This window comes from Colobus angolensis, unplaced genomic scaffold (assembly GCF_000951035.1).
Source record: "Colobus angolensis palliatus isolate OR3802 unplaced genomic scaffold, Cang.pa_1.0 Scaffold324, whole genome shotgun sequence".
NCBI lineage: Eukaryota > Metazoa > Chordata > Mammalia > Primates > Cercopithecidae > Colobus > Colobus angolensis.
In genome coordinates, this window is record NW_012116533.1 from 191,152 (window position 1) to 212,981 (window position 21,830).

Here is a 21,830-nt window from a genome sequence, read left to right on the forward strand (position 1 = left end):
AGGAAGAAATAATTGTTACACCAGATGCACAGTTACCAACACAAGGACACAAGAAATATGAAAAAGCAAGGAAATATGACACTTGCAAAGGAACACAATAATCTACAACAATAGATTTTAATCAAAAGGACACTTTTGAAATCCAGAGAAAGAATTCAAAATACTGAAATTAAAGAAGCTGGGTGAGATATAGGATAATTCCAAAAAACAATACAAGGAAATCAAAACGCAGTTAAGGGTAAGAATGAACAATATTACTAAAGAGATAAGTATTTTTGAAAAGAACCAAATAGAAATTCTGGAACTGATGAACTCATTGATAGAAATACAAAATGCATTTGAAAGCTTCAAGAATAGGCTAGTTTAGGCGGAATAAAGAATCTCAAAACTTGAAGTCAGTTCTTTTTAAATAAACCAGTCAGGTAGAAATAAAGAAAGAAGAATTTTAAAAAGAATGAGCAAAGCTTTGTGTCATTCGGAACAACATAAATTGATCAAATCTAAAAAAATTATTGTTAGCCCCAAGGATAAAGAGACAAAGAAAGGATTAGAAAGCCTATTTAAAAAATAGGTGAAAACTTCCGAAGTCTAGTGAGAGATTTACACAATCAGATGCAGGAGGCTCAGTGATCCTTAGGGAGATGTAATGCAAAGAAATCTTCTCCATGGCACATTATAGTCAGAATGTCTAAAGTCAAATATAAAGAGCAAATCCTGAAAACAGTAAGAGAAAAGTGTCTAGTCACTTCTAAATGAAACCCTATCAAGCTAACAGTGGATTGCTCAGCAGAAACCTTATAGGCCAGAAGAGAATGGGGATAAATATATTCAAAGTGCTGAAAGAAAAATATTACCAGCCAAGAGTACTACATCCCTCAAAATTATCCTTCATCAATGAAGAAGAAATGAAAAATCTTTCACAGATCAGCAAATGCTGAGGGAATTCTTTATGACTAGACTGACCCTACAAGAAATGCTGAAGTGAGTCCTAAACGTGAAAGCAAAAGGACAATATTTCAGATCATGAAAGAACATGAAAGTATAAAACTCACAGGTAAACCAGTCAATCGACGAAGGAAAAGAAAGGACTCAAGTGGTAACACTATAGCAATCTACCAAACCTCAAAAACAACTAAAAAGAGAAAAAGAAATAAACAAAGAATATATAAAACAACCAGAAAATCATTAATAAAATTACAGAAACAGAGCTTCACATATTAATAATAACCTTGAATGTAAATGGATTATATTTTCCACTTAAAATATATTAAATGACTGAATGAATTTTTTAAAAAACATGATGCAACTTTATGCTACATATAAGAAACTCACCCTAGCAGTAAAGTCACATACAGACTGAAAGTAAAGGGATGGAAGAAGATATTCCATAGAAATGGGAAACAGTAGTGAGCAGGAATAGCTATACCTATATCAGATGAAAGAGAATTTAAGTCAAGAACAGTTGAAAATAAAAATGACAAAGAAGGTAATTATATAATGATAAATGGAACAATCCAGCAAGAATATACAGCAGCTTCAAATATATATGCACTCCATACTGTAGCATCCAGATTCATAAAGCAGATATTCTAAAGAGAGAAATAGATGACAATACAATCAAAGTGGGGGTTTCAACATTCCACTCTCAGTATTTATCATCTAGATAGAAAATCAACAAAGAAACATTGGATATAAACAGGGCTTTAGACCCAATAAACCTAACAGATATTTACAAAACATTCTACCCAACAACTGAAGGATATACATCCTTTTCATCAGCACATGGACCATTCTCCAGGATAGATCATATGTTAAGCCACCATATAAGTATCAACAAATGTTAAAAAATGAAATAATATCAGTTTTCTTTTTAGACCACTTTGGAATAAAACTAGAAATCAATACAAAGATGAAGATTGGAAACTCTGACAATACATGGAAATTAAATAACATGCTCCTGAATGACCACTGGGTCAATGAAGAAATTATGATGTAAATTTAAAAATGCATTGAAGTGAAAATGTAAACACAGCATACATATTCAGCAAAAATAGTGCGATGAGAGAAGTTTATAGCAGTAAATGCCTACATTAAAAACGTCGAAAAATAAAAATTTAACAATCTAGCAATGCACCTCAAGGAACTAGAAAAGCAAGAACAAACCAAATTGAAAATTAGCAGAAGAAAAAAACTAGCAAAGATCAGAGCAGAACTAAACAGAGACTATAAAAACAAACATAAGGGATCAATAAAATGTAAAGCTGCTTCTTTGAAAAGATACACAAAATTTGTGAACTGCTAACTGGTCTAACCAAGAAAAGACCCAAATAAAATCACAAATGAAAAAAAGACATTACAACTGATATCACAAAAATACACAAGATCATCGGAGATTATTATGGACAACTATACGCTGACACACTGGTAATCCTAGAAGTAATGGATAAATTCCTGGAAACATACTACTTACCAAGATTGAATCAGGAAGAAATAGAAAACCTGAACAGACCAGTAATGAGTAGTGAGATTGAATCAGTAATCAAAATTCTCCCTACGAAGAAAAGCCTAGGACCAGATGGATACACAGCCAAATTCTAACAATCATACAAAACAGAAATAATACTAATCCTCCTGAGGCTATTCCAGAAAATCCAAGGGTAGGAAATTCTCCCTAATTCGTTCCACAAGGCCAGCATCACCCTGATATGAAAATCAGACAAGGACTCAACCAAAAAAGGAAACTGCTGGCAAATATCCCTGGTGAAGATAGATTGAACAACAATTAAAAAAAAACTAGCAAATGAAATTCAACAGTACCTCAAAAATATAATACACATGGTCCATTGGGATTTATGGCAAGGAAGGCACAACCTTTGCAAATCAATAAGTGTGATACATTACATCAACGGAATGAAAGACAGAACAGTTTGATCATCTCAATAGATGCAGAGAAGGCATTTGATAAAATTTAACATCCCTTCATGATTGAAACTCTCAACAAACTAGGCATAGAAGGAACATACCTTAACATAATAAAGGCCATATAGGTCAAATCCACTGCAGACATCATATTCAATGAAGAAAAGATGAAATCCTTTCCTCTAAAAGCTAGAACAAGACAAGGATGCTCACTTTCACCACTCCTATTCAACATAGTACTGGAGGTCCTAGTAACAGCAATCAAGCAAGTGAAAAATAAAAAAGGCATCCAAATGGGAAAAGAAAAGTCAAATTGCCCCTCTTTACTGATATATCTATCTAGAGAAACTTAAAGAATGAATTCAGTGAAGTAGGATACAAAATCAATGTACAAAAATCAGTAGCCTTTCTATACATCAATAATGATCTAACCAGGAAAGAAATAAAGAAATCAATTCCATTTACATTAGGTAAAATAAGTAAAATATATAGGAATAAATTGAACCAAGGAGGATAGATACTACAAGGAAACCTACAAAACACTGATGAAAGAAATGCAGATGACACAAACAAATGGAAAAATATTTTATACTCATGGATCAGAAGAATTAATATTGTTAAAATGATCATATCGCCTAAAGGAATCTGTACATTCAACATAATCCCTATCAAAATGTCAATGCCATTTTTTCACAGAATTAGGAAAAAAAAATCCTAAAACGTACATGAAACCAAAAAAGAGCCTGAATAGCCAATGCAACCCTGACCTAAACACAAAGCTGGAGGCATCACATTTCCTGACTTCAAAATGTATTACAGGGCTGTAGTAACTCAAACTGCATTATATTGTTATGAAAACATAGACCAATGTAACAGAATGGAGAACCCAGAAATAAAGCCACATCTTCATAGCCAATTGATCTTCAACAAAGCTGACAAGAGCTTACACTGGGAAAGATAATCCTCTTCAATAAATGGTGCTGTGAAAATTGGATAGCCACATGTAGAAGAATGAAACTGGACCCGTATTTCTCACCATATACAAAAATTAACTCAGGATGGATTAGACTTAAATCTTCTTTTGCACAGGAAAAGAAACTATCAACAGAGTAAACAGACAACCTACAGAATGGTTTGTGAACTGTGCATCCAAAAAGGTCTAATATCCAGAATCTACAAGGAACTTAAGCAATTCAACAAGCAAACATTTTATGTAAATATGAGACCTGAAAGTATAAAACTACTAGAAGAAAATCCAGGACAAAACTCTCTTGGACATTGGTCTAGGCAAATAATTTGACTAAGACCTCAAAAGCACAGGCAACAAAAGCAAAAATAGACAAATGGGGCTATATTAAATAAAAAGCTTCTGAACAGCAAATGAAACAATCAACAGAGGGAATAAGCAACTTGTTGAATGGTAGAAAATTTTTGCAAAGTATTTATCTGACAGGGGACTAATATTGAGAATATAAAAGGAACTCAAACAACAGGAAAAAAACAAAACAAAACAAAACTCCAATTAATCCCATTTAAAGTGCGCAAAGGACCTGAACAGACATTTCTCAAAATAAGACATACAAATGGTATATGTAAAATGCTCAACGTTGCTAATCATCAGAGAAATGCAAATGAAAACCAATCTCATCCCATTCAAAATGGCTATTAATAAAAAGACAAAAACAACAGACGTTGGCAAGGATAAAAGGAAAAGGGAACTCTTATATGCTGTTGTGAACATAATCTAGTATAGCCACCAGAAAACTGTATGGAGATTAAAAAAAAAAGAGAAAGAGAAAGAAAGAAAAAAAAAAAAACACTAAACATAGAATCACCATACAACCCAGCAATCCACTACTGGGTATCTATCCAAAGGTAAAGAAATCAATATATCAAAGAGATACCTACACTTGCCTGTTTACTGCAGCAGTATTCATAATCAAAAAATATGCAATTAACCTAAGTGTTTATCAGCAGGTGAATGGATAAAGAAAATGTGGTACATATACAGAATGGAATACTACTTAGCCATAAAAACTAGTGAAATCATGTCATTTGCAGCAACATGGATGGAACTCGATGTCATTCTCTTAAGTGAAATAAGCCAGCCACAGATAGACAAATACTGCATGTTCTCACTTGTATGTGGGAGCTAAAAAAGTTGACCACATGGAGGTAGAGAGTGGAAAGACAGAGAACAGAGACCGGGAAGGGTAAGTGGCAGGGATGGGGTGGATGAAGAGAACTGGGTTCTTAGCATATTAAATATGTCATTTCGTGGTGTTATGGCTTTGATTATTGCTTCTGAGATCTAATCTGTAAATTAATTTTCTCTCTCTTGAAGGCAGTCTGTCTTGTCTTTTTTGATGCTTTTAAGGCCTTGCCTTTACTTTTATGTTATGCAGTTATGTTCTGCTGCACCTAGTTTCAGGTTTTATTTTTATACCATTGGATCTGTTTGGTTTCTTGAATCACAAATATGTGTAGATTTTTCTTGAGGAATCTCAGCCATTGTCTCTTTAGTATTGTCTTTATTCCCTCTCTCTCCTCTTCTATAATCCCAATTTCCTTTGTGTTATCCTTCCTCGCTCTTTCTTCCATGTCTCTTAATGATTATTTCAGTTTCCATGTTTTATCTCTATGCCACATTATATATAATTTTTTTTAGCTTTACTAAGTATTTTAACTTTATTCTGTCTTCAGCTCTATGTAGTCTGTTGTGAAGGCCATCCTTTGAGTTTTAAATTTCAATTACTATGGCTTTTACTTCTAGAATGTATATTTTATTTCAATTAAGCTATGTCATTTTCATACAATTGCTTGCTCCCTTTATTATTTTTAAGTTAGAAAAATTCTTTTATAATTGTAAAGATAGTTATTATATATTTTTTATTTGATAATTCCAATATCTGAAATATTTAGTGAGTACTTTCTGTTGTCATATGTTTCTTTTGGTTTTTGCTTATGGCATTTTTTTTCTTGTATGCCTAATGGTTTTTAATTAGGAAATCTCATCTTCCTTTAAAAAATGATGCATTTGAATTATTTGAAGTTTACTATGAAGGCATGTTTTTTCTATGTAGAACTTGTATGTATTTTTGCCCAGCCTCTAGAAGGTCAATGCAGTCAGAGTCCACTCAGGTAATGCTAATTTGGATTGCAAATCTGGCCAGTTTGTGGTGAGTTTTTTAAGGATTTTTTTTCCTGTACTTCTCTGCTAAGCACAAAGATATCTTTTCTTCCACTTCCCAGGTGTGGGATTGTGAGGTACATTTATTATGTACATGGTACACCCTTACACTAAAAGAAATTATAAAACAAAACCTGAAAATTATCCAAGTTTGGCAGATACCCTCCGGGAAAAAGTAGTTTCATTGGTCAGTTCATTTTTTGGTTTTCCCTAGATTTTGATTTGATAAATCCTATTATGCTTCCCTTTGATGCTTTTAGGAAGAATTTTTTACTTTTTTCCAAGCATTTTTTTAAAGTAAGCATTTCAGTCTGGATACCTAACTAGCCACATTATTGGAATATTTCTTATTTCTCTCTGCCATTGTTTTGTAGTATGTGTCTCCTTGGAACACCTGAATCAAAATCACTTAGAGATGTTCATTAAAATTTCAGATTCTGCTATTCAACTTCAGGCTTACTGGAAGAATCTTTAGGATGGGTTGCTGGTATGTGAATTTTTGTGAGGTTCTTTAGGTGACCCTAATTCATACAGAATTTGTTTTTATTTGTACTTTTAAGTCTAACATCTGGTGTTTTAATTGTAGCAGCATGAGATCTAAATTTATTATTTTTTATATTTATTCTAGCACCATATGTTGAAAAATTCATTGTTTTCACATCTATTTGACATGTCGACTTTTATCATATAGTAGTTGTGTGCGTGTGTGTGCACGCGTGCATGTATGTGCAGATCTGTTTCTGGCCTTCCTATTTTTGTTAAGTGAATACCGTACTATTTTAATTATTGCAGTTTTCTGATGTGTTTTAGTGTGTGATAATATAAAACTTTCCTTACTCATTTATTACTTTCTCCCGCAATAAAAATTTTAAATATTATTATAGTTGCATCATTTTCTTGCTTCTTTCATCTTCAGTGATTTTGAAGAACTAGTTTTTTTCATACGAACTTAGAAAGCCTTTTAGACAGAGGTACTTAATGTTCATTTTACCTCTTTGCCCTAATCAATTTTATATTTTAATCATGCTTAGCATGGCAATTTTTCCTCTGGGTATCTTTCTGTCTATCCTTCCAAGTTGAAGTCCATGTATTCACTTTCTCCACAGAGCCTTTGTCAATACTTTCAGGCTCAAGGGAACTATTTTTCTTAACTTTGATAGCAATTATTGACTATAACACTCATTTTTACATGGCAAATCCTATAGAATCACAGACAGTGAAATCTGGAAGCTACCTAAGGAAATCATACTGTCTATGTATGCCATTTTACAAATGAGAAAATAGCCCAAGAGTATGGAAATGATTTGCCCGTGGTCAAATGATTCAACTGCTGAAGTAAACTTATGATATACTGCTGTATCATTATTCCATTGTATTTTGATATTCTTTTCATATGTCCTGAAAATACCTAGTTACTTAAAAAATAAAATACCTAGTTACTTAAAAAAACAAAAAACAAAAAACCTAGATTGGAAGTTCCTTAAAGGCAGCACCTACATCTACTTTTGTACAACTCATAGAACTATTACTGTGTTTGTGTTTATTAGACACCTAATCAGTATTAATAGATGTTGGTAAAAAAAAAAAAAAAAAAAACCAAGTTGTTCCATTAACCAGATGTCAAACTGGGACTATCTTCTTGTTGGCGCCACTGTTATAACTGTATAGAAAGTGGCATCTAGTGGTTGGTGTGCGTATTACAATTGCCTGCTTTGTTTTAACCTGTGAGTACCAGAGTAATTCTCATAACTTAGGTGGAATAAATAGAATATAAATTAAATTTTTAAATTGCATTTAAGCACATTTATCTATAATTCCCAACTATTTAAATCTGTGTTCTTTCTAAAGTAAAGCTACATGTTGATTAATAAAAAATTGCAAAAAATTACGTAAAATTACTTGTAAAATGACATGCAAGAGTATTTAAGGCTTTTCTTGTTTATAAATTGTATTAGGAGTTAGGGGCCATTGTTGGATATTCAGAAGTCAAAGTGCAATTATAAAGAAAGGCCACATAGAATCTTGTTCATATCAATGGAATTCTGTCAGACTATTGTTTTGCATTATTTTTAGGAGCTTAATTTGTATTTAAACAAGGAAGATCTCTCAATAAAGGCTGAAGATGGAAAGCTACACTGCCTTCTACTCACAACAACAAAACCCATGCACATATATTTACATACAAAGTTCAGACATGCATTTCAATGTCAGATGTTAATTATTCTTACATTAACAGCCATTTGAGGTTACCACTACTCTTTACCTCTCCATTAATGCATGAGTGTTGACAACATGCACAATCTAATTCAGGGAGTATGACCATTGACAGTTACTGTCTTGTGAACTTGTGAATCAGTATCTTCTTGTGAAACGATATCTTCTAAATTTTATAAAATCCGTAGTCTGGAACTTAAAATTTATGTTTGCACAAAAATATTATATATTTTTAATTAACCTCTGTTTCCTGCACATTGTAATATAACTTTTTGTAGATGGGGTCATCCTTCCCACTAGAGAGCAATGATGTACTTTATACTTCTACCTGCACCTAACATAACATAGTGGCTGTCACATAACAGGTGATCAATAAGTATTTCTTGAATTAGTTACATATATTGGAGGGAGCTGTGTGTTATTCATCTTAGAAGTCTAGTGCCTAAAAATTGTTCTGGCCTCTAGTAATATTCAGTTCATGTTTGATGAATAAGTCTGAATAATCCTATTTAATCTGTAGTGTAGTTAGCATAAAATACTAAAATCAGTATATAATCCCCAAACATCTATGAATAATAAATAATAGCTGCATAACAGACTTTCTGTTTGACGTGTCAGGAGCACAACTTTCACTGGAGCAGCCTCTTGTAGTGTGAATGAGAGATCACTCCAACATCAAGCCATTGTAGTTTGCTCTTATAATCAGGAAAAGAAGTTTCCGCATGAAGGTGACGTCTAGTTGCAGCTGAGTTAGTTAGGAGTTCTGACCAGAAGGATAAGGTCAGTACTTTCAAAAGGGCTGAGGAGGGTATTTCGGTAGTGACTAGAGTAAAGGAAATCATGAAATGTTGAGCAACAGGCTAAGGTATTTTATATCAAAGGCCCTCAAAGTTGATGGTCATTATTTGGTATTTATATTACATAAAGGTTTCAGTAACTCAGTCTGATATCTATCTGATGAAAAGAATGCCACCTCCTTGCAAATAAATACTAAGCTATCCATGTATATTAAACTAACTTGTTTTTCCAAGCAGTTCATTTTCTAAGAGTAAAGGATATTTCTGAATGGCAGAAGTCACATACTGTATTCTTTTCCTCTATAAGTTTTCTATTTTAGAGGAGGATATTTTTCTGGCTTGAGGACCTCAATTCCTAATATGATTGAATGCCTATTTAGAACATCTAGACTGTGGGAGCAGCATTTATGGTAAAGCTGTTAGAGACTGAGCTATTATTAGTGATGAAGGGGTAGGAGCAAAGAAAAGAAAGGAAGGTGGTAAAAGATAGTGTTATATATTTTATGCTCCATGATTGCTCATGAATGGAGAGAAACAAGTGACTTGAAGTGGTAGGCATTGTTGTCTAGTTGCCAAGGTCACTGCTAATATAGAGTGAGAGGTAATTTCTTACAAGCAATGTTAGAAGAAAAAAAGGAGAGTTCCTGAGAGTTTGGACATTTGGCAAACCATATTACAAGGAAGTTGTATGAATTTCTTTTCCATTTTTAACATATTTTAGATTGTGCATACTGTCAACACTCATGCATTAATGAAGAGGTAAAGGGTAGTGATAACCCCAAATGGCTGTTAATGTAAGAATAATTAACTTTGAAATGTATGTCTATACTTTATATGTGAATATATGTGCATGGGTTTTTGCTGTTGTAAGTAGAAGATGGTGTCGCTTTCCATCTTTAGCCTTTATTGAGAGATCTCATTTTTAACATCTTGTAAAATGATATTTTTCACTTTAAAATTATAAAAATTGTGTTTGCTCATTTTGAAAAGTTCAGACAGAAGTGTATATAATAAAAGGTGCAAGCTTCCTGAGAGGTAACTGTTATTTACAATTTGATATATATTTTCAGATATTTTTCTGGTATTTATCTTACAAGTTTGGATTGTTGATTTCAGTTGCACCGTAAGTCAGAGTGTGATTTTTGGGTTCATATTTAATGATTTTTTCCCTCTTTCTCTTCCTTATAGGCTTGCTATGGGTGTTCTCCAGGATCAAAGTGTGACTGCAGTGGCGTAAAAGGGGAAAAGGTGAGGTCTGAGATTGGCATTTGAAAATTTAGTAAAGCCAGTAAACTAATGTTTTTAATAAATATTTTTTAAAAAACAGGGCTTCTATCTCAGTACTTAAGTAAGTGAAATGAATCCTATTGTACTGCTTATTTTAGAGAGCTTATAAAGATTAGATTATATCTTAGGGTCAGCAAAGATTTTCTGTAAAATGCCATATAGCAAACATTTTAGGATTTATGGGACACATCAGTTTCTGTCACATATTCTTAACTCCTTTATATAAATAGACCTTTAAAAGTGACAAGAAACATTCTTAGCTCTTGGATCTTAGAACATAAGCCTCTTGGGGTCTGGATCAGGACCCCTTTCCAGTAACATATTTCTGGCAACCACAGAAGGGACAATAGTGCAGAAACCCTAGCCCAGTGGCTACCTTTGGGTAAGTGTTGGGGTCCTTTAGTATCTGCATTTAGCCTGAGAGCTATAATCTGCCAAACTCTGATTGGTCTTACTGAAGGCACTGACTTACTTAATAGGCAAAGATGGGGGAAAAACACTTAAGAAGGAAACTAAACATTTATCAAGCTACTAATCTCTGCCAGATACTAGGCAATTTCATGTATTTTTATCTATGCAGGTTAATAATAGATGAACATCTTTTTTTTTTTTTTTTTTTGAGACATGGTCTTGCTCTGTCACCCAGGCTGGAGTACAGTGTCACAATGAAGGCTCACTGCAACCTCCGCCTCCTGGGTTCAAGCAGTTCTTGTGCCTCAGCCTCCCAAGTGGCTGGGATCACAGGCATGCACCACCATGCCTGGCTTATTTTTGTATTTTTGGTGGAGATGGGGTTTCGCCATGTTGGCCAGGCTGGTCTCGATCTCCTGGCCTCAAGTGATCTACCCGCCTTGGCAGGGGATTCCAGGTGTGAGCCACCATGCCCAGCTGAATGTTTATTTCTATCTTACCTTTTCCACAGCAGTATCTCCTATTGTACAGATACTATGATTACCAAGTAAGTATTGATGAAGATTATATAGCATAAGCCTAACCACTGTAAGTCAGTGAATGACATTAATATTATAAAATAAAAAAGGGACAGTGAATTATAGTCTAAAGAGAGTTATACTAGGAGATGGGGTCATACTCTAGTCTCCACTCTTTGGGGCTCAATATTTTTTAATGAATGAGTGAATGTTGCTAATTATATATGAAGCAGTTTAGGACAGTATCTCTAGAGCATAATCTACTTAGAGGTATAGAAGGTACGTTAGCATATTAGACATTCTTGTAAGTTCTGGATCAAAGAAACCTACTTGTTTGTTTTGTAATGCTACATTTCCAAGCCGCATTTGACCATGTTATATAGACTTTTCCCCTAACAGAGCAGCTGTTAATATTAATTGGATAGTCTTCTGCAGAACACCTATTTGAGTATCATTAGTTTGATGGGAGTAGTTTTGCAGTAAGGGTGCTTTCTGTATTGGTGAAAATACCAAGAGGGATTAACTTCATATAATAGTAGAGTGATGTTTATCAGATTAACTGTTCTTGAGATAAGAATGGAATACTCTGGACAAAATGTAATAGCTATTTGATAGTACAAGAAAATAACCAAAGGAAAAAGAGGACTCTGCACTTGAAAGAAAGGAAATACACTGGGCATGTTTGCATTTATATGGCTTTTCCCCTGAGTATAGCCCTTAGTCTGCATGGCAAAGGATGGCTAAAACCCAGACAAAAACCCATGGTCTTACTGACTTGAGTCAGCAGACAGAGTTGAGGATGTCAGAATGGCTGGAAAGTGAAGGGGGATATACTGGAATGTAGGGAAACACATTGGAAAGAGCTAAAAAAATTGCTTATAGATTCCATCCAAATTCTTGCTTGAATCCTGAAGTTTATAGTTATAGAGGAAGGTTCGTACAACCCTGCAAAAAGGAGCAGCTGGAAGTCTGCAAAACTGAGCATAGATTTAACCATTGTCCGTTGAAAGGAGAATGGAGTTTTAAGTTCAAGTTCAGCTGAGTTAACTATGCTATTTCTTAAAATAGAAGTTTAATCAATACTCTTCAGAGGAAGTTAAGAGAATCCAGAATCTCTCCATATTACCTACAATGTCCAGTATGCAATTAAAACTTACCAAGTAAAAGTGATCTACTTCAAGAAAAAGACCAATCAATGAAAACCAACCCTGAGCTAACACAGATGTTGGAATTTGTAGACTATGATTTAAAGCAGAAAATAGAAAAGGAAAATCTCCTCATAATGGGTGACCAAATAAGGAATCACAACAGAGTAATGGAAACTGTATTTTAAAAAGGAAAATTTATATTTTCAAAGCAGAATATAAGAAAAAACAATTCACCAGATGGGCTTAACAATAGAATGGAGATGGCAGAAGAAATAGTCAGTAATCTTAAAGATAAGTCAGAAGAAACAACTCAATCTGAAGAGCACTGAAGAAAAAAAACAAAACAAAACCAAAAACACAGAATAGGACCCCAGTGACCTCTGTGACAGTGTCAAATGGTCTAATACAAAGATAAATGGAGTCCTCTAGGACAGGAGAGAAAGAACAGGAAAGCAAAAAGAAAAATAAATTATGGGGCCGGGCGCGGTGGCTCAAGCCTGTAATCCCAGCACTTTGGGAGGCCGAGACGGGCGGATCACGAGGTCAGGAGATCGAGACCATCCTGGCTAACACGGTGAAACCCCGTCTCTACTAAAAAATACAAAAAATTAGCCGGGCGACGTGGCGGGCGCCTGTAGTCCCAGCTACTCGGGAGGCTGAGGCAGGAGAATGGCGTAAACCCAGGAGGCGGGGCTTGCAGTGAGCTAAGATCCGGCCATTGCACTCCAGCCTGGGCAGCAGAGCAAGACTCCATCTCAAAAAAAAAAAAAAAAGGAAAAGAAAAATAAATTATGGGACACTAAGAATGGCAAGAATTCTCCACGCTTGGTGAAAAATATAAATTTAAAGATATAAGAAGTCCAGCAAACCTCAAGCAAAATAAAAATGAAGAAAACTATACCTAGGCCCATCATAATGAAACTACTGAAAAAATAGAGATTGAAAGAAAATCTTGAAAAAATCTAGAGAAAAATTTACACTGTGTATAGTAGAACAATTATATGAATGATGACAGACTTCTCATCAAAAAGATTGGATAACGTACAGCAATGTGAGAACATCGTTGGAGAGGTAAAAAATTTGCAAGCTCAATTATTATATACAATGAAAATATACTTCAAAAATAAAGGCAAATTTAAGACATTTTCTCATAATAAAAATAGGGAATTATTCATGAAGAGGCTTGCATTAAAATAAATATAAAGAAATTTCTTCAGGCTAAGGGGAACTCTCACTAGATGGATGTGTGAATTTTTAGGAGGGAATGGAAAGTAATAGAAATGGTGTAAATATGGTAAATATAAGAAGATTGTATCTTTTTTCCTCTATTTATTTAACACAAAGCACTGTTTCAAGTGTAATAACAGATATTCAAAATACATGAAGCCAAAACTGACAGAATTAAAGGGAGAAATAGACAAATCCACAATCACAGTTGTGATTCTAACACTCCTATTTCAGTTGTTCCACTCTTAACAACTTAGGCTTTACTGACATATAAAGAGCCCTATATCAAACAACTACAGAATATAATTTTTTTCAAGAGCCATGGAATTTTCACCAGTGTAGACTATGAGATAGGTCACAAAATGAGACCCTCTAAATACCAAAAGATTAAAAATATCAGTATATTCTCTTATCACAATGGAATGAGTAAGAAATAAATAATAATAATATTTGTAGAAAATTCCTTCAATTTGGAATTTAGAAAGCACTGTTCTAAATAACTGCTGGACCAAGGAAGAAATCAAGGAAAATTAGAAAATGATTTTAGTTACATATTGTTGAAAACGAAAAATTTTGGAATGGGATTAAAGCAGGGCATACGTGGGAAATAGATTTAAATGTCTATGTTAGAAAAGAAGAAAGATTTAACATTGGCGACCTACGTTTCTCACTTAAGAAGCTAGAAAAGGACAAGCAAATTAAATTTAAGATAATGAAGGAAATAATAAAGACAAAAGTAGCAATATATTAACTGGAGAAAAATAGAAAACACAGTCAAAAGTTGGTAATTGATGGCACAAAAGATGATAAGAAAATAGAAAACACAAATTACCCATATCAGGAATGACCCTACAGTCATTAAAAGATCAATAAGGGACTATCATAAATCACTTTATAACAATAAATTTGACAGCTTAGGGGAAATGGACAAATTCCTTAAGAAACATACATTACCAAAAACAAAAACAAATTTAATGTGTGAGTGAGAATGCGTGTAGAATGAAGGAAGCAAAATATAAATAGCCCTATATATGCTAAGGAAGTTGAATTATCAACCCTTCCAACTAAGAATTCCTGTTCCAGAAGAGTTTACTGATGAATTCTGTGAAACATTTTTGCAAGTAACAGTGTCAGTCTTGCATAAACTTATTCAAAAAACAGAGGGATATTGAATGCCCTCCAGTTAATTTTGTGAAGCAAGCATGGCCCTGATACCAAAACGAAACGATGACAAAATTACAGAAACAGAAAACCACAGATCAGTATCCCTCGTGAGCATAGATACAGAAATTCTTAAAATTTTAGCAGATCAGACCCAACAACATATAAAGTGGATGACAGGCTGTGACCAAGTGGCATTTATGCCAGGAATCCATGTTTGGTTTAACATTTGAAAATCAAAAATTGTGATTCACTATATTAAGACCAAAACAAAATTTAGAGCGTAAATATATAAACCCCCATATAATTATCTTAATAGATACAAAGAATGCATTTAACAAAATTCAACATCCATTTCTAATTAAAATTACTCAGTAAACTAGGAGTAGAAAAGATTTCTTCAACCGTAAAGGGCATATGCCAAATCCCTAAAGCTAAAATTATACTCAATGGAGAAAGACTGAGTTCCTTTCTCCTAACTTCAGGAACATCTGCTCTCACCATTTCTATTCAACATTGCCAGTACAGTAAGACAAGAAAAAGAAGCGAAAAAGTATCCAGATTGAAAAGGAAGATATGTATTTTTTGTTTTTTTGATGACGATATGATTTGTCAATGGAGAAAATGTTATGACATATGCTAAAATACTCCTAAAACTTATAAGTGAGTTTAGAAAGATCACAGAATAAACAAAACCAACAAACTAAGATCAGTAAAGAAAAATCAGTTTTATGAGCAATGAGGAAACAATTCCCTATTCAATAAATGGTGCTGTGATTACTGACTAGCCATATGTAGAAGAATGAAATCGGACCCCTGCCTTTCACCATATACAAAAATTAACTCAAGATGGATTAAATACTGACGTGTAAGACCTCAAACTATAAAAATCCTAGAAGAAAACGTAGGAAATACCATTCTAGACATTGTTCTTGGGAAATAATTTATGACTAAGTTCCCCAAAGCAAGTTCAACAAAAACAAAAATTGACAAGTGTGACCTAATTAAACTAAAGAGCAAAATAACAAAATAAACAAAAGAATATAGCAAAAGAAACTATCAACAGAGTAAACCGACAGCCTACAGAATGGGCAAAAATATTTACAAACTATGCATCCAACAAAGGTCTAATGTCCAGAATCTATAAGGAACTGAAACAATTCAGCAAGCAAAAAAAAAAAAAAATTTCTAAAATGGGCAAAGGACATGAACACATACTTCTCAAAAGAAGACATACATATGGGCAACAAATATGTGAAAAAATTCTCAATGTCACTAATCATCAGAGAAATGCAAATTAAAGTCATAATGAGATACCATTATCTCAGTTAAAATGACTATTATTAAAAAGTTAAAAAAATAACAGATGTTGGTGAGGTTGCAGAGAAAAGAGAATTCTTATACATTGTTGGTGTAAATTTGAATTAGTTCAGCCACCGTAGATATCAGTTTGGAGATTCTTTAATCAGTTCAGCCTCTATAGAAAGCAGTTTGGAGATTTTTTAAAGAACTTAAAACAGAATTTCCATTCAACCTAGCAATCTCAGTACTAGGTGTATACCCAAAGGAAAAGCAGCTGTTCTACAGAAGAGACACATGCATTCATATGCTCATCACAGCACTATTCACAATAGCAAAGATGGAATCAACCTAGATGCCTATCAGTGGTGGACTAAAGAAAATGTGCTACATATACACCATGAAACAGTATGCAGCCATAAAAAAGAATAAAGTCATGTCCTTTGCAGCAGCATGGATGCAACTGGAAGCATTATTCTTAGCTAATTAACGCAGGAACAGAAAACCAAATACCACATGTTCTCACTTATAAGTGGGCCCTAAATACTGAGTACACATGGAAATAAAGATGGTAGCAATAGACACTGGAGACTACTAGTGGGGGAAGATAAGCAGGAGACTGCTGAAAAACTGCCTATCAGGTATGACACTCACTACTTGGGTGATGGGATCATTTGTATTCCAAAACTCAGTGACATGCAATTTACCCATGTAACAAACCTGCACCTGTATCCCCTAAACCTAAAAGCAGGTAAAAAAGAACTGTTATACAAGTGGAATCATAAAGTACGTGCCTTTGTAAGACTGGCTTTTGTCACTTTGCATAATTCCTTTGAGAACCATCCAAGTTACTGCATGTATCAATAGTTATTTCCTTTTTATTGCTTAGTATTCCATGGTATGGATCTGCCAAAGTTTGTTTAACCATTCATCCATTAAAAGACATCTGTTTTTGTTTTTCTTTTCCAATTTGGGAATATTATGAATAAAGCTGTTATGAACATTTGAGAAAAAATCAGTCATATGTCCATAGTCTAACAATGAAAAGTAGTAAATTGGGATTATAATAGTGCTATTTAAAATAACATAAAAAATTTGAGATACTTAGGAATAAATCAGACAAAAATGTGCAAGTCTCATACCCTGAAAACTACAAAAATATTGCTGTGAGAAATAAAAGAAGACCTAAATAAATGGAGATATATATCATATTCATGAATTGGAAGACTCAATATTGTTAAGATGACAATTGGCCCCAATTTATCTATAGATTCAGTGCAACTCCAATCAAGATTCTTGTGAATTTCAGGGGCTACAAATTTAACAAGCTGATCCTAAGATTTACATGGAAATGCAAATACAGCATTTATAAAAAACAGTGTTGGAGGATTTACAGTACACAATTCCAAGACTTAGTATAAAACCACAGTAAACAAGATAGTGTGCTATTGGCCAAATGATAGACGTATAGATGAATGGGACATAATAGAGACTCACAGGTAAATAGTTAATCTTTTTTTTGACAAAAATGCAAAGACAGTGGAGAAAGTCTTTTCAATAAATAGTCCTGGAAGGGTTGCATATGCATATGCACAAAAATAACTCACACTTCATATAAAAGTTAACTCAAAATGCATCATAAACCTAAATATAAAATCTAAATCTGGCCGGGCGCGGTGGCTCAAGCCTGTAATCCCAGCACTTTGGGAGGCCGAGACGGGCGGATCACAAGGTCAGGAGATCGAGACCATCCTGGCTAACACGGTGAAACCCCGTCTCTACTAAAAACTACAAAACACTAGCCGGGCGAGGTGGCGGCGCCTGTAGTCCCAGCTACCCGGGAGGCTGAGGCAGGAGAATGGCGTGAACCCGGGAGGCGGAGCTTGCAGTGAGCTGAGATCCGGCCACAGCACTCCAGCCTGGGTGACAGAGCGAGACTCCATCTAAAAAAAAAAAAAAAAAAAAAAAAAAAAAAAAAAAAAATCTAAATCTTAAAGTCTTTAAGGAGGAAACAAAGGAGAAAATCCTTGTGGCTTTGGGTTAGGCAGATATTTCTTAGATGTGACATCAAAAACACGATCCACCAAAGAAAATACTGTTAAGTTGTATTTCCTCAAAAGTAATAACTTGTTCTCCACTAAAAGTATTGTTAAAAGAATAAAAAGATAATCCACAGTCCAGGAAAAATAATATTTGCAAATTACATATCTGATAAAAGACTTGTATCCAGAATATATAAAGAACTCTAAAAATTTAATAATAAAACAAACAGCTCCAAATAAAATTTAATTATAAACAAATTGGAAGAATATTTTGATACTTAATAAAAGCAAATATATAGATGGCAAATAGATACATGAAAAGATGCTTAACATTGTTAATTAGGGAAATGCAAGAGAAAACCACAATGAGATACAACCATAAACCTATTAGAATATCTAATAATAACTTTTAGCCAAAGCAAGTATAGATGAGAATGTGGAAGCAACTGGAACAATTATAGATTATTGGTATAAGTGGAAAATGGTCTACAAAGTTTGGCAATTTCATAAAATGTTAAACACCTATTATATGACCCTGTTGATTCCTAAACATTTACCCATGAGACATCAAAGCATATGCCTGTATAAATCTTGTACATGAATATTCATAGTAGCTTTATTTGTAATAGCCAGAAACAGGAAACAACTCAACTTCCCGTCAACAGGTAAATGAATCAACACATTGCAGTATATCTCTACAATGGAATACTACTCAACAATAAACAGTAATGAATTACTGATATTCACCACAACAAGTTTGAATCTCCAAGTAATTATGCTGAGTGAAAAGTTAGACAAAAAGAGTACATTCTTTATAATTCTATTTATATAAAATTCTAGAAAATGCAAATTAATCAACAGTGACAGAAAGCAGATCTCTCATGGTCTGGGGTGGGTAGGAGTAGGGAGATGGGTATAGGAATAAGGAAGATATGGGCACAAAGAAGCTTTTGTAATGGATTGGCTATGCTCATTTTTTTGATTGTGGTAATGGTTTCTGTATTAGTCCATCTTTGCGCTGCTATAAAGAAATACTCAAGACTGGGTAATTTATAAACAAAGGAAGTTTAATTGACTCACAGTTCCGCATGGCTGGGTGACCTCAGGAAACTTACAGTCATGGCAGAAGGCTTAGGGGAAGTGGGCACCTTCTTCACAAGGCAGCGGGAGAGAGAAGAGTGAGTGAGGAGCAAAGAGGGAAGAGCCCATTACAAAACCATCAGATCTTGTGAGAACCCACTCACTATCAGGAGTACAGTGTTGGGGAAACTGGCTCCATGATCCAGTCATCTCCCACCAGGTTCCTCCCTCAACACTTGGGGATTATGTGGTATACAACTCGAGATGAGATTTGGGTGAGAATCCAGAGCCAAATCAGTTTCACTGGTGTGTATATGTGTCAAAACTTTTGGCCAGGCATGGTGGCTGACACCTGTAATCCCAGCACTTTGAGAGGCTGAGGCAGGTGGATCGCTTGAGCCCAGGAGTTTGATACCAACCTGGGTAACATGGTGAAACCCTGTCTCTACAAAAGATATAAAAATTGGCTGGGCATGGTGGCACACACTTGTAGTTCCAGCTACTCAGAGAGGCTGAGCTGGGAGGATCACCTGAGCCCAGGAGGTCTAGGCTGCAGTGAGCTGTGTTTGTGCCACAGCACTCCAGCCTGTGCAACAAGGTGAGATCCTGTCTCAAATAACCACCCCCCAAAACAAAAAAAAAAAACCCCAAACTTTTAAAATAGTATACTCTACATGTGTATGATTTATTCTATGTTAATTATACTTCAGTAAAACTGCTTTGAAAAAATACGTTTTTAACATAGAAATAAAACATCTAGATTTCCCTGAAAGAATGTGTCCAAGTGCACATTGCTAAACAAAGAAGACTTGTTAGACCCCTGATGAGATCAAGTTAACCAGTTGACAATGTAAAATCTGTGTCACAATCAGACATTGTTGTCTGTATCAGACAAACAGACAAACCAAGTGTGCCTCTGTCAGTGGCATCAGCATTTACTGGGAGCTGGTTAGGAATGCAAAATCTCAAGCTCTGCAGCTGACCTACTCAATCTAACTGGTGTCAGGGCCAGATAATGTGTGTTTTAATAAGGTCTCCAAGTGGTTCTAATGCAACCTAAAGTTTTATAGCTGATTTAGAGTATCTCAATTTTGGCAGTTGCCAAAGTTCTATTTACTTGTTCTACCAATTGTAATACATCAGATATTTCTAGTGCTACATAACTACAAAAACAAAATAGACATTATGCAAAAAAGAGAACCAAATTGCCTATAATTGCATTGCTTAATTAAATTATCATCTCATTTGTTGATTAAGGGTCTTGCCTTGTCCATATGTTCATATAAATATGTTCATATAATTTCTGCATTTTTACATTATAATCTGAAATAATTTTAATCTCAATTATTATTATAGCAGTTTGTCCTATTTTGTATTTTTCCTATCCTCAGAATTCTAATATATTCCTGGTTAATTTTTTCTTCCTTGGGAAACTATTCTTAAAATACTTTTTTATTTTAAAGTTGCATGATTATACAACTTCTTATTGTCATTATAAAGTGCGCTTCCTAAAAATAGTAACACTTTTATGGAAGCCTTTAACTCACAAACTAGTCTACTTCTCAGTACATCAGATTTTTATCCTTCTTAATACTAGCTTATGATATATAAACCAGCCAAAGGATCACTAAAAGTTGTCCTTTGTATAATTTCCCCTAGCCCTAAATCTTATGTGTTTTTAATTTTTGACAAAAGCATATGCCATATATTTTATTTAATCCATTAAGGAAGTTTATTCATTGAATGAGAATTTACTGAGTATTTGTTGGTCACTTAGAATACAAAGTTGAAGAAGACATAATTGAATAGATGAAGTAGTAATGTGAGGGGAGTCAAAGTTATTACAAATTTCTGGCTGAGGTAGTTGGGTTGTTGCTATTTCCTGGAATGGAGAAGACAGTAGAACATGAATTCAATGTTGTTTATATAAAGTTTGTTCTTAGGAAAATTACAAAATTTTTCGTTGTCCTGATTCTTCATATATAAAATGGAAAAATAGTGTCTACCTCATATTAACATTGAGGGTATTAAATAAGATAAAACATGGAAAGAGTTTAGAGTAATTATTTGTCATATAGAAAACATGAAATACATGTTAGCTATTATTATTGTCATTGAGTTTTAGGTGCCTGTATGCATTCAAGTGGAGATGTTTGAGACAGTTGCCTATGAGAGCCTAGTTTTTTAGGAAAAAGAGTTGGTATTTTAGATTCCCAGGTAAAGAGAGAGAAGGTCAAAAAAGGAATCCAGTATAATATCAGTATTTAAAGGATAGGCAGAGGGAGAGAAATATTATTCCACAAAGGAAAATAAGAATGATATTTTTATGCAAATATGGGCAGGCAGCATAAACCAGTTTTTATTTTTAAGTTTGACCTTTAGAAATAGCCATTTTCTGTTTGTGTTACAGTAGTTAGAGTAGGCAACAACAAATGTCAACCTTCCCTACCATATGTATTAGGAATTAGACAGAGGATCCCACCCCCACCACATCCTCGCTCAAGGCTTCTATAGTTTCTACTTAGTAACCTTTGTAC

The 21,830-nt window shown here is 34.2% G+C and overlaps 1 protein-coding gene across 2 annotated transcripts in view; it reads left to right on the forward strand.

Moving 5' to 3' along the window:
- The window catches only part of COL4A5 (collagen, type IV, alpha 5), a 304,873-nt gene that overhangs the window by 109,108 nt on the left and 173,935 nt on the right, over positions 1-21,830 (forward strand). For both annotated transcript variants that reach the window (XM_011951663.1, XM_011951664.1), the window contains exon 2: positions 10,309-10,368. In XM_011951663.1, the coding sequence (XP_011807053.1) occupies positions 10,309-10,368 (60 nt within the window). The remainder of the gene's footprint in view (positions 1-10,308; positions 10,369-21,830) is intronic.